Source organism: Folsomia candida, unplaced genomic scaffold (genome assembly GCF_002217175.1).
Source record: "Folsomia candida strain VU population unplaced genomic scaffold, ASM221717v1 Fcan01_Sc002, whole genome shotgun sequence".
In the NCBI taxonomy this organism is placed as follows: Eukaryota; Metazoa; Arthropoda; class Collembola; order Entomobryomorpha; family Isotomidae; genus Folsomia; species Folsomia candida.
The window spans coordinates 15,124,994-15,142,205 of record NW_019091194.1 but is presented as its reverse complement, the minus strand read 5'-3'; the positions used below and the strand labels follow the sequence as shown (position 1 = coordinate 15,142,205).

The 17,212-nt window shown below is 36.0% G+C and overlaps 1 protein-coding gene across 2 annotated transcripts; it reads right to left on the bottom strand.

Moving 5' to 3' along the window:
- Window positions 1-282: 282 nt before the first annotated feature.
- Window positions 283-16,527, bottom strand: LOC110843592 (mitogen-activated protein kinase kinase kinase 10). Of its 2 annotated transcripts, XM_022089562.2 has the most exons (16): window positions 16,320-16,527; window positions 15,052-16,230; window positions 14,384-14,955; window positions 12,226-12,409; window positions 6,040-6,188; window positions 5,925-5,939; window positions 5,750-5,850; window positions 5,601-5,654; window positions 5,251-5,506; window positions 5,045-5,164; window positions 4,935-4,966; window positions 4,678-4,825; window positions 4,306-4,504; window positions 3,784-4,228; window positions 1,937-2,625; window positions 283-1,814 (listed from the first exon to the last, which is right to left on the bottom strand). In XM_022089562.2, exons 2-16 carry the CDS (start codon window positions 15,789-15,791, stop codon window positions 1,283-1,285), a joined length of 4,236 nt encoding a protein of 1,411 aa, XP_021945254.1. In that variant the 5' UTR covers window positions 15,792-16,230; window positions 16,320-16,527; the 3' UTR covers window positions 283-1,282. The 2 variants fall into 2 exon arrangements, with proteins under 2 accessions (XP_021945254.1, XP_021945255.1); XM_022089563.2 differs by lacking the exons at window positions 283-1,814; window positions 1,937-2,625 and adding an exon at window positions 2,885-3,489 and having other exon boundaries at window positions 16,320-16,526.
- Between the last annotated feature and the right edge of the window lie 685 nt (window positions 16,528-17,212).

The window sequence follows — 17,212 nt, the reverse complement described above, 5'->3', positions numbered from 1 at the left end:
CAAGAGTTGTAAAAGGAATACTTCGTAAATTTGCTAAACCTGCCTCCGAGAAAGTGTTGAAGGATTTATCGCCAACCAAATTGATCGTTGAACCATCATCAGTGGTAACACAATGCTAAAATATTTATTACCTAAATGATGATGGATAATTGAAAACGCATGAAATGGCTGTACTGGAAATAATAGGATACATCTGCACTTATAATTGATACACCATGTAGAAGGCTAATGTGCACAAATAGTTGATGGGGTAATAAGTAAATAATACAACAACATAATGAGTGAGTGTAAGGAGGTAATTTGCGTGTTTTTATTTGGTTAGACTGCTGAATTGATATTTGGTACAAAAAATTAGGCTATCGAAGACGTTGTGCTTATATTCTAAGTATTTCTGATTATTTTAAGTAAGTCATATAATCAGTCAAAGTCATGCGGAGAAAGAATTGTAACCCAATCAATTAAAGTCAGGCATGGGCATTATGGAATAGATGTATGGAAAATTGATAAGTACATTAGTGTGTCGAATGTATTATATAAGGTACGATGATAACCATTAAGTAGCTCTTATGTCAAAATGTTTGTTTTCACTTTTCACAAATAGACTAGCAAAGTATCACCTACATAAGTATACCAAATAGATTTAACAATTTACGGTATGATATCAAACAACAACAATATGTGCGTAGGATGAATACGATATTTGACATAGATGAATTTTTATTGCACGACAAGCATACGATTTTGTGTGTTATTATGTATGTATGTATATACCTGTGTACGGAATTATTGTTTTACTTTTCTAGCGCAGCCAGTTTGAAAGTAAAAAATATAAATATAAAACATATAGGTATACAAACAAGGCATTTTTTCTCTGATTTTGTAATGCGTAAACAAGATACAACAAGTTCATTATGAATGCAGAATTTTTCTGCATGGAAGCACGGATATAGCACAAAATGATACTATTTTTATCCACATTACGACACTATTTAAAATATGGCAAGCAATTTAAAGCTAAATAATAAAGCTAATCCTTGTGAATGATATTTCGTGTACAGCTGTTATTTGTCTATTATTGTTCTAAAACAGTCTGAATTAATTTTTTTGTGTCTACCTAAATAATGTTTTGTCGTTAAAGGCTGATAGGGAACGATAATCTGATTAATAATACATATACAAACGCATTTAATAATCATCTAAAACTATATTTGTATTATGCATTCTATTACATTATGAATATATGTAACTATTCGACTATTTCACACATTTTCCTTTGCGGGTTTTAAAAATTACGAAGAAATTCAATTTTATCATAATCCCCTGGATTTCGGTGAAATTTCGGTGAGTATTCAGAACGATTATTGCTCGAATAAGACGAAATTGAGCGATAAGCTTGTAATGGCACGGTTGGGTCCATAACGGGCATATCTAACAGATTTTCCATTCTCTTGTGATCAACCATTGTAATGGGAGAAAATCGAACACGATTCTGTGGTGTGGTATGTTGTGAATTAATGCTTGGAAAAGACGAGTCTTTTGCAGAAACATAACTACTATCTTCACTTAAACTACTGTCTGGGGGTGTTTCTAAATTAGTAATTGTACCCGAACCAGCCCAACTGCAAGTTGATCCAGATCTAGAACTGGGGGTATACGAGTAATTGTACTTTTTTAAACTTGAGCGTAGAGGTCGTGGTAACTCCAAGGTTATAGGACGCTCAGAAGTAAATGTAGAGGTAGATTCCAAATCGTCTTGGTTTTGATGTTGGTAAATGTATCTTTGCGAGTCCGGATCAACGTCCCCTCTTCCATATCTGGATAAAATAATAAAAAAACATAAGAAACCTTTATAATTTTTCAATAGTGAATGAAACTATATATGCAGATTCATGACTAAATGAATGGGCATTATTAGTATTTTGCAAATTATTATTACGCTGGAGGTGGCAATCCAAAATGTCCATGGGATGATGGTAAACCATCATTTTCAAAACCAGGAGTGAAATCTTGATCAATGGAGGACAGAGGATTTCTGGGCTGATAGGATGTTCGAATAGGAAATGCAGTAGACCCGTGCTGTCGTGAAGGGGTTCTAGAGTTTGTGCTAGTTGAACTACTAATGGAGCTGCTTTGATTTGCATCTTGATATCCCCCATGATATCCAGATTCACCACTTCCACTCCCCAGTTGTCGAGATGGTGTAGCTGGGTACAGAAATTCCCCAGTCTCATATGGCTCTTGACTGGGACTCAGATCTTCCACACTGCTTCCGTAATGGAGAGGGTTATGGTAAAGGAATGTATCTGGATACGCAGAAACCTCAGGAGTTTTCATCGTTGTGACTAGATTATTTCCTTCATAAGACGCCGGTCCACCACGGGAAAAAACATTCGAAGACTTGCAGTAGCTACTTTGACTTGGAGGATATAACTTCTCAGTAATTGCTGGGTTGGGATTGGAATGAGGTCGTCGATAAGGGCTGGAATACATTGGGTTGGAAATTGACGACACGATGGACGTCGGAGGATAATGTGGATGTTGTTGCATTTCTTCAATGGTATAATGACAGTCAAGAAATTTCCCTTCTGGCTGCATGCGGGCACCGGATTCTGTATCGTAAAACATCTGAAAAACACAATATAAACAGAAATGACAAAAAGTAAAATGACAATATAATATGTAAGATACACAGCACTTCGCAAAACGTCACCAATATTAATATCACACAAACAATCCAATTATTAATCAAGCCATTGAATATTAGTTTAGACTTAGCACCCACAATATTAGTTAATTAGTAATGGGATAAGCAAACAAATACATGAATTAAATAATTGCAAAAGGTAGCGTTAAAAATTTGTCAAATGAAAAAATAAAACACAAATAAACATACAAAATAAAAATTTTATTGTTTCTTTAAAGTACTGAATTATGAGCATTCTTGAAAACATGTTGTTCACTTTGAGCCCATTTCTGTAGCAGTCAGTGCTTCAAGTTTTTTTCTAAATAAATCAAGGTACAGTAAATTTCAATAAGATAACCAAACTGTTAACTTTTATATTTTAAATCACAAACACTGTGCGTGGTGCACAAACGAAAAATCTCGAAACATTATGTATAACTATAACCGAAAGCATCGACTAGACACATATTATTTTATCTCAGTTAGTCGAATAATATCTGAATTGTTTTAATCGTATTAATATAAATTATAAAGTAACATCATGTAGCACACAGTGAGAAGTATCCGATACAAAAGGTTAGATTGAGAACTCATTAATCATTGAGCCTGCTGTAAGCAACACTCTTGACATTTGAAGAAGAGTTTGAAATAATACTCCGTTTCCGTTTGTTGTGCGTCCCAGTGGTCGCAACAGCAGCAGCCTCTCCTTCAGAAGGAGTGCGGTCTCGACGGTGACAAATAACGGAAGTAACAGAACAAAGCCTGGATCTAGTCTTCCCTCTTTGATGGTCTTTACTTTGTGTAGGCTAAACCGTCAAGAACCGAAAATAAAAGAAAATAAATGTAAAAAGCAAGAAAGTTAAAACCATAACCGGAGAGTCCTGTACCAAAAGAAGAGCAACAATATAATTACGAATGTTAATTAAAGGTGCAATGTTCGCAATGCTGTAATACTCGTCGAAAACTAATCATGTAATGTCATATTTGCTTATCAAAAAATGGGAAAAAATTATTTATAAAAAATACATTATTTAAAGGTTGATATTTTTGCGAAAATTTGATAGTGCTAAATTTTAATTAAGAATTCAATTGGGCCTCACCTCAGATTCATGAGTTTTATAATCTGACTGGTTCGGCGGTGGTTGCTGCTGCTTCATGATAGAAGTAGACGACCGGTTGGAAATATTTGGAGTGCTTGAAATAGTTTGACTGAGTTGACCAGAAGCGCTATTATAGCTTCCAGATCCAGAAGAATTATTCTGTGAGTTAATATTTGGAAGCTCTGATTGGTCCAAGGAATGATCCCCGTGAAAATTAGCTACTTGCATCGCCGGATTATTGCTCAGCGCCGATCGGTAGTGAACGGTCTGACCATGATATGTATGATGCGGATATTTTGTGCTGCTTGAGACAAGTGCTGCCGGAGCAGAACTCATGACCAGTCCATCTCCAAAATCAACTTCATTTTCCAAAACATCTCCAAAACCGCTGTTATGAATTCCATTGGGTTCCTTATTCATGGAAATAGTGGCTTGTCCAGCGTTCCTAAGAAGAATAGGTAAATTATCTAAAATGCTGGTATTATTGCATCTCATATACATTCACCAATCCAATCCACTTACAATGACTGGGCTTGAGTTTTTGTGGTGGCTTTTCTTATATCGAAACCGGTAGCAATCGCCGCTAATAACGATGCGGCATTATATAAAACCGATTGAATGGAATTCATTTTGCCGCTGCGGCGTCCCTCATTATTTACAGGAATTTGAGGCAGTGTAATTAGAGGAACCCCTCCAGCTGGCCGATTTGGATTGCCGTGATCTAGGCAAAACAAGAATAGTTTTTAAACATTTGATAATAAATATTTGATAATATATTATGTATAATCATATTAATCTATTATATACTATACGAGTCTCATAATTAATTATTATAATCATTAATTATGAGAACAATGAATAAAAGACTGAAATGCAGTAGTTTAAAAAAATTACCATTGTCTTGGAGGGTTCCAACAACAGTTCCACTGGCTATTTTTTGAGATTTTTCCAAGTTTGGTGCACTTTTACTCCAGCGCTTTGGAGAGTCTGGTCCTTTATCCAGAATATGGCTCCTTTCTCGTTGGTGAAAAGAGCTAGGACCCTACAAAAATAATGAGGCCGAATTAGAATAATATTTGTACAAATCCTTTTTAAAATGAAATTCTCATTTCAAGGATAGGAGGAACTTGCAACCAAGTAATTTTTCTTACCCAGGTTTTGCCTTTCAGTCCATCAGGTGCTACTATAATATCAAAAACAAAAATCATTTTGAAAATTTTGCATCATTCTTTGACAAGCAAATGTTTGTTTTGGTACGTACAAACATATGCCCTCAATCGGCCTATCCCCGGTGAAGCAGGAGGGGTTTCTGGACTAGAGTAACTCAATAGTCGAGGGCGTGACCTCTCTGCCGGTTGAACAGTTAATGTGTGGCGAAAATCTAAGATGTACACACATGCCTTATGTTAGAAACATACAATTTGTCTTTAATAAATAAATTAGGTCTCAATTTTCGGCTTTAATTACCAGATGGCATACTAATTATATTTCCAGCCTCTTTCTTATTTAATGCCTTGTGTTTGAACTTCCCTTTGCGTTTTTTTGGTGTTGGTCTTGGTCCGGGATGATGATGACCTTGCTGCATCATAGCAATGATTATTTCTCTTTCCATCAAATCAATTTCTCGTTCCTGCAATTCTTGTTCACGCATTTTTAACCGTTCTTCTTTCATCTGCTGGATCATTAATTTCTGCTTCACCGTTTCTTCCAAAGAGAGAAGTTCCTGTAATTCGTACAGCAGAGAAAGTTATTCCATACACTGTCTTATCTACATGTTTAAGCAATCGTGAACAAAATTCGTGTCATATTCTGCGTACTTTCTCCTTTGCATACATCTCCTGCAACATATCTTGAATTTCAACTCTCCATGTCTAGAGAAATAAAAAATAAAAACAATTGGAATTTGATCGGCCTAATTAATATACAAGGTTGTGCTTGTAGCTGTATATATATTGTATGACTTTACCTGCTGCATTGTGTGAAATCCTTCGTTAAACATGAAGGGAGATTTTGAGATTTTTTCTAGCTCTATCAGGATTTCCTCAAACGATGGCCGATCATGTGGATCTGTATTACCAAAAAACAGATTATATTTACGTGATAGACAAGGACTGATTAGTATAATTCTTGAAAACACTTACCCATGAGCCAACATGCTGAAATTAAAAAAAATTGCTTGCATATAATATGTAGTCAAATAATGCTACCAAATCTTGGAATTAGAAGATTTAGTTAAAATTGATAATTTATGCTTACACTCAATAAGGTTGCTCCATGGTTTTGGACATGTTGTGGGAATAGGTAATGATAATTTATTGACAGCAACTCCGTAGGCCACTGCGAATCCATCTATTCCTTTGTACGGCGTTTCCCCTGTCAGCAGCTCCCACAATAGTACTCCATAGCTAAACACAAAAGAATTACAATTATATAGAAATGAATTCGATATGAATCCAATCAAATTCTGAAATAAATAGTAAATTAATCAATGATTGCATACATCGCTCAAAAACTTGGACTAATTCTATAATGTATAATATTTTCATTTTATGAAATACATTAAAATGAAGAGGAAAGCTACATAATCGGTATCGGTCGAGCCGACCAATTGCAATGTATGGATTTGATTAACTATGTGAAGTAACATGTGTAGACGGTGGATCTTGCTTAATTATGAGAAATTTCAAGACATGCGTAAAATTAAGTCTAAGGTGTATAAGTAAAAAATATGTAGCATAGCATTTCTTTCTTCTTGAGACAACGTTGTGAAAGTTCTACCTAAGAAAAAGTCTTTCAAGAAACAGTTAAACAACGAAATCGTAAATTAAATCGGTATTAGATCATTAATTATTTTGAAGATCACTGTGATACCCTGCTCTTTTTTTAAATTTTTTGCACCACATAAATGCTAAAATATTTCACAATAAGACGGACTGATAACAATGTGCCAACATGACTACATATTTATGAGACCACAACTTCTTTTATCAAATTCACCACCTCATTTATTAAATATGCGTTTCTTTCTTCTTGTTCCAGTAACTGACTGACTGACAAGGTTTCATGGAATTTCAAGTAACTGGCAATCTTCAAACCATGTCCGCTAAATTATTACATTTCTACAAGAATTTCTGAAACCTTTACATCTTTAAACGCTGTTGAGAAAATTCCATCACGTTATACATTAAGTTAGTCCTATTGCACATGCTTTGGTCTTAATGGAATTATGTGCAGAAATTATTATATAGCTCTATGAGAAATTCTCTTCCATTTCTTCAAAGTAATCACATTCTGTCTTCCCCAAAAAGTGAACCGGATTCCGCAGCCGTAATACAATGCAATGTGATGTATTCAAGGTACACAAAAAAGTGGACGGGTGAGTACGTACATATATGCGAGTATATGTTTTTTTCCAGCACTTGAAATAGACTCCAACACGTTTTCTTGCAGTTCATAATACTTCATAATGTATAAATTAAGTAGTTAGTACCTCACTGAAAAAAATTACCGGAATAACTTGGAGAGCCAAGGCACACATTGTACCTAAAACTAATAAACTATAAAGTAGCAAATGCTGTACACACAACTACTTATATACTTTGGTTATAGCCAGCAAAACATGTTATACATATGCAGTAGTCTACCATAATATAGAAAATACGCATTCTTACGATTGTATAAAAGGAGGCATTAATTTTAAGTCCTCCGCTGTCTGGCTATCTTACAGTTTTCCAACTCAGGAGGGGAGGTTGTGTACTATCAACTCTCCGATCTCGATGCCCTTTGGATATGTGGTAGTGTCCCATGAATGAACAAGAACCCTGAAGTGGTTTAATGCCATGGCCACATTTGCGCCCGCCACACCCACTCAAAGGTGCCCAAAAATCGCTTTCACTCTAGCTTTCACTCATTCAAAATAACGCCAAAAATCCAATTTTACTCCGATTTTTAAATTTATTTCACCATTATACTCCCAGATAGTTGCTCTCTTATATACAGCATCAAACTCAACTTTTTTGATGATTATCTCGCAGAAATAATTTGTTTTGTTGATTTCCACAACAATGCTCATTCAGAATTTTAAATTTTATAAAATACTAAGAATTCCAAAAAGTTGAATTTGATGTTGTATATAAGAGAGCAACTATCTGGGAGTATAATGGTGAAATAAATTTGAAAATCGGAGTAAAATTGGATTTTTGGCGTTATTTTGAATGAGTGAAAGCTAGAGTGAAGCGATTTTTGGGCACCTTTGAGTGGGTGTGGCGGGCGCAAATGTGGCCATGGCATTAAACCACTTCAGGGTTCTTGTTCATTCATGGGACACTACCACATATCCAAAGGGCATCGAGATCCGGGAGTTGATAGTACACAACCTCCCCTCCTCAGTACCATAATCCTTTCCTTTGTTACAGATGAGGTTATATAACATAATAAATGATGAATGGGAAGTCGCCGGCACGGTGGTAAAAAAGAAAACCACAACATCACCAATATAGTCGAATATTCATATATAGGAACGATAATCGTGACTTGAAATCGCAAAATAAAAGGAGATTGAGCGGCGAATGAGATTCGATAAGGGACAAACAACAAAAAGTACCTAAAATCTTGCAGAGCTTAACTATACTATCATCGTCCCGAGGCAATGGAACCATCATTACATTTGCATAAGAGGTACTTATTGTTCCCACGTCCCTCATGAGTTTTGCGAATTCCTTGCCACACAGATGAAATTCCTAGGATCCCGAGGGTCTGCCTATGCTAAATGATTAGAGAAGCTGCCAGACGCCACGCTTCTGCCTCTTGTGCCAGCAGATTAGTAAATTCCATTTACCAGTTTTGAATGCTGATACGTCGTTGTATATATATATAGGTAGGTAGGTACATACATACATACATGAGTTCGTAGCAGATATATGTATATATACAGTCAATGGAACAAGTATTGGCAACACCCACACAAGCTAAATAAAATTTGCTATAACTTTGGCATGCATTATCAAATTGGCATGAAAATTTGTACGCATTTAGCAAATCTAATGTAGTGTTCGATTATAATCATGTTTCTGATTTATATCTGATAAACATAACACAATTCTGATTTTGACCTCAACGAATCAGATGCAAACCTGCAAAAAGTATTGGCAACATGTGGCCAAATTAATTACTCAAAACAATTTTCTTAACCATCTTCCACATTTCGTTACGGTAAGTTAATTAGGTGACAAAATATGAGGTTAGCTACATTTTAAGTCTACAGTTGTGTTGTCTGGAGCCAAAATGGCGACAAAAAACGAGCTGTATTTGGCGCGGCGAGAAATAATCATGTCTCTTTCAGAAAAAAGCTTTACTATCGAAAAATCAAAGAGAAAACATACTTTTCCATATTTACTATTGAATACGTAGCAAAGAAATGTAAAATGACAATCTCAGTTTCTACTTTTCCATGATGCGGAAGAAAAAAGTCATCTAAGCCCAAAACCTAAGGATGACTCAAGCAACGAACCACTCGAGAGCGGAAGATTTCAGCTTAAAAATCCATGTTAAATTGGAGTATCAACTGCAGGGTCAACATATCATACAATATGGTGATCAATCAAAAATTATGCCTTGGGGTTTCAGGCTCCAGAAGCCCGACCGACGCGAGAGTACCCAAAGCGAACCACCTCAATAAATCGAAATGGGCTAAATATGACCCTAAATAGAGTTCCGATCAATGAAAAAGGGCCTACTGGTCCGACATAGGCATATTTTACTTATTCGGAGCTCATTAATTGGTTCAAGTCTAGCGGATGCAATAAAAGGCTCAGAAATACTAAAACGTTCTTATGGCAGTTTAACACATAGGAGGATCGATTATGGTTTGGGGTTAAATGACCAGTTCTCGGCGTAGTTACCTGGTCACTATCGATGAAATCATGACCAGGAAGGTGTTCCAAACGATAATTTGAAATCATTTAACAAAAACCTGGCCTAGGAAAAAATTTAATATTTCCAAAAATGCAGTGACCCCAAACATGTAGCCAAATTAACGATGCAAGTTTTTGGAGACCGAAAAGGTAAAGATTCTTTCGTTGGCTGCACAGTCTCCTGATGTGATTCTGATTGTCCGGGTTAAGAAAAGAGAGACCAATGGGAAACCACTAGTCGGAAAACGAGCTTGTCAAAAGTTTAAAAGAACTGTGGGCAGCCATATAAAAAAACGTTATATAGGAACTTGTCGAATAAATTCCACGACCTATTTCTGCTCTTATTGGGTCGAGGGGAGGTGCCACGCAATACTAGAAGCACTTTGTCGCAGTAAAATTGGCGTTTCGTTGCTCTATGATTTTTTAAGTTAGAGGGTGCCAATACTTTTTGTGGGTTAATTTCGCAAATTTTCCAGCAAATTATTCAAAAACTGCGTTAATCTAATTTTAATCAGTAAAACATGATTATAATCGAAAACTACATTAGATTTGCTAACTGCGTACAAATTTTCATGCTAATTTGATAATGCATGCCAAAGTTACAGCCAATTTTATTTAGCTTATGTGGGTGTTGCCAATACTTGTTCCATTGACTGTATGCATAGGTAGCATACATATATAATATATTATAAATTTTTCGGTAATCGTCAACCTCTGCAACTATAATAGTGTTATTGCTATCCAATTGTCCATGCAATGGCTAAAAACAGTAGAGTTTTCATGCTAAATAAATAGTAGTAAATTACGATACAAAGGTTACATACTACTTTTACCCACAAATTTTATAGGCTACATATCTAAATTGAATCTAAATCGAAAAAGTATAACCATAAAGAGTGGGAGAAAAAGTAGTTAATCGTCACTGAGAACACCTTTGTTTGAGCAAAAGTAAAAAAGTAAACAAAGGAAAGTGCTTGAACCCATATCGTTACACACCGGAAGCAGATGCAACACACATTTTCTCACGACTGATCAATTAACATCCGAGTTTTGAACTCTGTCCAATACCAGGCAAACATTGCTTTGAAGAAATGAAATAAGGACTTGTATAATTTAATATCATCTCTAAATAGCTGGTCTATGTACGTAGAGACAACGACTAATAACCGGAGACATGAAATATATATTTCATGTGCATATGCCATCCTCAGACATTGTACTTGGCTAAAAATTTAAGTGTTAAAATTTTGAATACAGTATAGAACATATATAGCAAGCAGGAAAGACCCAGTATAATTTTTTAATAATAAATTCACAACTACAAAGTATTATGATACGAGTGTTTAGCAAACATAAAAACTGGTGGACCAAATAGCCACGTATGTTTGTTTCGGGTACTGCATAAATACAGCTATGTAGACACACAACAAATCTAAAATTCCATCTTATTGTTCTCCATAGTCATTGGTGTCTTATAATATACAGATAGGCAAGTATTCAGGATACAAAGGATCACGTGGTTGCTGAAACGATGCCAGGCATTCTGCTGTTCCAGTCGAGAGGAAGCAATGCGAGGAATCAATCAATCACACAATGAACCCCACTAATGTGATATGTAGGTAGGGTCATTGAATGCGCACTATTTGTGTATATCAAAATTTCATTGATATGTTTTCCATTCAACATATATATAAACATAAAAGTGCGTCAATCCTGGGTTGACAATATTTTTCTCATTATGGTCGTACATTCCTCCTTCAGTCAACTTTCTATTCCAAGAAGTTGTTATTTGAAAATTGTCAATTAACCGTCAACAGCTTGAATTCTTCAAATAGGAACCCAGACAAGGAAAAAAAATAGTGGCCAAATATGAATTATGGTCAAACAATGAACATGCAATTAAAAAGAACAAGTAAGTTTTCTAAGTTCACGGATATAGAATTGAGAGCAAATGTGTGCATTCCGGTTGGCACTTGTACATGAATGATTACATTATCTGTGGCACCAAAATGGAAAATTCTAAATGCACTGTATACATATGCATACTTACATCATACTAAAATTGTTGACTGGTTTCAACACATTATGCTCATGATAACAATGATAATAATAAAGCGAAAAGTTGATTAAGCACAAGAGCATACATAGATATTTAGCTTGCACCCATGTCATATAAAAAAAATCTTGTACTAAACAACACCAGTCAATGTACGTTATGAGGATGCAGAAAAGTAAGCGGTGAGCGTCGAGCGGAAATTCCAATCGTAGGACCTTTTAACAAGCACAATGCGTGTTTATAAATATTAGTATGCAACACAACTAGGTTTATAAAATACATGCTGCATGCTTTTATGCAAAAACTTTGTATTGAACTGAAATCTTAACATTTTTCTTAACGGATAGACAATTTTTGAAAAAAATCGTTGTAAATTACAACTTGGTGGCAATTGAAGCAAGAAACAACCAAAATGGAGAAATTGTAAATTTTTCATGTAACCTTACTGACATTATTTAAAACTATATCTCTTACCTCCACACATCGGATGCTTTGGAGAATGTGCAATTCTTTATCACTTCAGGAGGCATATACGCATAGGTCCCAGCGGCAGACATTCTCGTAGTTTTATGGACTTCGCGAGCTAGGCCAAAATCCGTTATTTTTAATGTTTTTTCAGAAAGGTCATCTCCGGCTTCGATTTCTTCACTTATCAAAACTGTAAACAAAAATATAAGACTCGAGTTTAAACGGCATAAACTATTGGTGACATTTGAAAAGATCGGATGCGATGAGAAAAATACGGTGGTACATCGAATTCTGTATTTGGAGGTGGGAACATTTTTAGGTGTATAATTTCTACACTGATTAATGATTTAATTAGGCAGATGAATTTTGAAAATGATGAAAATCTAATTGTTTGCATATATCAATATTCGAAAAATTTATTGATAAGTGTTTGAGACACAACTAAATAATAGCTTCCTAAATTCCTTTCAGACTCAGCGTACGAAGAGAATAATGTTATCTGTCAAACATGACTTATCTCTGCTCATCGTGAACAGTGGCACATGAATTATATCACTGAATCCCAAAACAAAATATTTAATAAGTGATCAATGAATTAAAGTCCCTTTTAAAAATAACCATGAGCTAACAACAATTTAACAGCACATGAAATAAAGTAAACCTTTAAGATTAGGTTAAGATATGTAGTAGTTTGATATCCGATCTGATATGCAAAAGTACTGCTCATATTTAGCTGAAGAACCTCATGAAAAAAATTAACTGGAACTAACCTTAGGCAACCCATGTTTCATAAAATAACATGAAATACATGCGCGATACCCAATGACGAGATTATAATTATCCTAAAATGATTGAGTGATCTTAGGTTACATAGTACGTCATAGTTGCCACTAGTAAAGAAAAATATGTCACATGTCTGGTGGTTGGTATCAGTACCCAGTATTTACCAACTAACACTAACATTAGGTTAATTCTGGATATGTACATAATCCTCGTTGTTGAATAAAGGCGTCATACGTTCAAGTTATTTATGCTCTCGACACGTAAATGAATGCATCACCAATTTAACTTTAATTCCTTTCATGACTCTTGATGCTCTACATTTTATAGGCAAAGTAAAGCTCTGACTCCTGGAGAATCAAATTCGTTATTACAATTACATGCTATCGTATTTTTTTATGAGTTATAAAGTAAATAGTAAATTAAAGTCAAGTTATAAATTATACCTTGACTTTAACTCCCCACCCCCTTGCAAAATTATTTCACACTCAATTTCCGCAAACTTGCTTTCACTCTTTAAAAAATAATTATTGAGCACAAAACCTGCAATGCAGTATTGATCTAGTCAGGGTAAGAGTCCGCATTTAATTTTTTGTCAATTTGTTCTTGATAATTATTGAGCATTTTTTGTTCTCGCTCACTCGGCTAACTTACTACTTATCTAATAAAATAAAATTTCAAGTTCATGTATTCATACAAATTTAGGTGTCATCTTGGCCAATCTTGGGTTTGAGTTTTTGGTGCTAACTGCTAAATATGTTCCTATAAACTGTAAACCAATGCAACTAACTGCTAGTTTCTTTCTACTGTTTACTAGTTCCTAGTACAACTATACTATGGACAAGCATTGTCACTTGGTTATACATTCTGCTAAAATGAGTGACCTACGGCACGAGCCATTATTATTGAGAACTTTTTTTCTAGTTGATTAAGGTGATTCTATGAGATGATTAGTGAGTCGAGTGGTGCCCAAGAGACGAGACTAATAAAAAGAGGGGTCATTGTCGGCTAACATAGAATTGCTGATTTAAACGAATATTATCACATCATAATATGCCATAATCTTAGTGTGGACCAATTAAAATGATAAATTATAAAATTTCTAACCACAAGTCTATTTAGAAATTGGCACACACACTGCGGTTTGCTAGCCACACATGTATTTGATAGGTATGTATAATATTGTACTTTACAGGTTATGGAACAATGGACATCAAGGTCATATCAAGTAAACCACAAAAATGAACCTTAGCTGTATATCAATATTGTCAATATTAACCACACTTTGGATTTGGATTAATTGATTATTATTTATATTTGTTGATTGTATACGAATCTCTAGAATTATTAGGTGAGAGTGAGAGACAGATAGCAAAGTGTTTACCGTTTGAAGATTTGAGATCGCGATGGATGAGTGATATTGGGGCAGAGTTATGAAGATAATCCATTCCTTTAGCAATTTGAATAGCCCAATTAACGAGGACATCAGGTCTAATTTGGGTTCCAGCTAGTACCCGATTCAAAGAACCTCCACGAGCATATTCTAGCACAAGGCACAAATTGGGAGGTTCCAAGCACATTCCAAGAAGATGAATAATGTTAGGATGATTTAAGAGCCAAAATAACTTGGCTTCTTGACTAACATTAGCAATGGCTGTTGCAAGATCTTCTTCCGGGTCATATCGCGCAGCCTTCACCGCGACTTCCTCTTCTTCCTTCCAAATTCCTTTGTACACCTTCCCGAAGCCTCCTACGCCTATGATTTCTTCAAGCTGCAGTTCACTAAAGTCAATTTGAAGTGGCTGTACAGCTTCCAACAAAGTGGACATTTGATAACTGAGACTGAGAGAACGTGCGTCTGCTTGGGCAACAAAATTGGATGGAAATATTCCAATTCTGTCATCAATCTTCCCCGTCCACCATCCTTCGTCGCCTGATATTTTGGCATCCTTTGAACTAAAGAAACAATACAGGTATTTACAATGGAATTAATGGTAGAAAGAAAAATAATTTCTGAAAATAATAGTAGATTTGTATTATTATTTTACTTACAGCACTTCCACAATCTCTCCGCGCCGTAATGTTAATTCATCCTCACCCTGAGCATCGTAATCATACATTGACTCCCAAAAAGATCTGTGTTTGTCGAAACCAACAGTCGTCTGCTCCGTCATGTCAATAAAACTACTAGGCGTGTCCAGCCCAATTTCGACACTGCTGCCTCCAAAAATTGTAGTCCCCCCAGCAGCAGGGATCACTACTACATGGCCTCCGCCTTGTTGGTGGTGATAAGGGCTGTTGTTACTTCTGTTATCCAAGACATCCAAATTGCTCACAGCTCGACTACCATATCCAAGTGGAGCTAAGGTTAACTCGCTTTCCGAACCACTGAGATGACCCAAACTCCCATGGTGGCTTGATCTTTTTGTATTCGTGGCCGATACACCACCGCCATTTGCTAGGTAATGATGCTGAAATGGACTTCGTCGCGATGGTGTGTTGTGATTAGTTTGGTACGTTTTCTTGCTATGGGGGATTCGATAGTTGTCAGTGTAGGGTGATAAGTGCGGTGTTGTGGACTGGGATCTATTTCGTCCACGTTTCTCCACATTGTTACTGCTGGTAGAACTTGGGTTTTTGAATATCCTACTTCCTCCGGGGAGGTGGTGATGATTGGACTCATTTGTCAGAAGTTCTTCATCATCATGAAATCCCCCATTCCGAGCGCCATTCGCAAGGAAATTTTTGTACAATGGCTTTGTTAAGGATGGCTGAGGTTCCATCGAGCACATTTGAAACTAGGATGGTTTTGAATTGATTTTTTTTTTCTACGAACTTTCCCCAGCCCATTCATCCGACCCGATGGCGTATGCTTGAAAACGGGCAGTCAACTTTTTGGCATCTTGAAATTACAATAAGCTGGAGATCTCATATTGGGAATTCAAGGTGTTGATTAATGAAATGGCGACGACATTGCAGCACAATAATTACACATTTGGCATTATATATAGATACATACCACCACACACACGATTTTCTAAATCATCACTACACACTACACGGTCGGTACATCTACCCAACAAACTATTATAGTCCAACAGTTATCCTTTAATTGATAACAAACTTAAACTATATAAATCACACTTATCAAAGTTGTCTAAAAAATGAACAATCGGACGATTTGTTTGTTTCTCCTTTTGCCTTGCACCTTATGTTATGCTGCTTGTGCCTCTAAAATAGAATAGAATCAATACATTTACTATTTGATACCAATTAATATAAAATTTAAAGTGACGTTTCTTATCCTTGTTTTTTCTTACCACTAAAATAAAGGTAAATAAAAGTCGAGCCAGCCCGTGCGGTCGCCCTCCTCTGATAAAACTGATGAAGAGGATTCAACCAGCAGCAGCACACACACAATAAGAAATACATTGGAGAGAGGCAGACCCAAATTCTCAGAGAAAAGTGGTTTGGTTTGCGAAAGAGGGGATCGACTTATAGTTCTGCCAACAACACAGCACTGCTGCTGCCACTGCCACTGCAAAGAACGCACGCACATGAATGGTCCATCTCGGCGAATGAACAATGGGCTGCTTGTCGTTTGTTTGTGCTGGTTTTTGTGATGTGAAGAAGAATCCGCAATACGATTGATGCCAATGTAGAATTGCCACACGCAAGATCAATCTATGCTGACCAGTAAGTACACACAATTATAATTAGTAATCAAAGTTTCATGATTCCAACAGTGTGAGGTTTACTTTGTTCCATGTTCTCAGTAGAAAGAAGATAGGGTCCAGTTGATTTTGTAAAGACTTCTTCGTAATACGACGGTGCATGTACTTATTGTTATTGTACATTAGACTCGGTGATTTTGCACACATCTACACAACGTGAACAAAATGCTCATATTTAAACTTAAGAGACATTAGCATTACACTAGAAGTCCATCCATAATATATATTTTTTTGTAAAGTGCATCGTCAAGGGTAGAAACCTTTCCATGGGCTTCAATTTTCATGCATTCTTTGTGGGTACGACAGAATTGTGGGAATGCCATGCATCTGACAACAATAACAAACAAATAGGACCCAAACTACCAAAACAAGCGAAACCCCATGAAAATTATCAACGAAAGGAATGAAACGATATCTGTGCTGCGTAATCCGGCTGTCCCATAGAAGACGGCAGTTTTCACTTCCTGGTGATTCCTTCC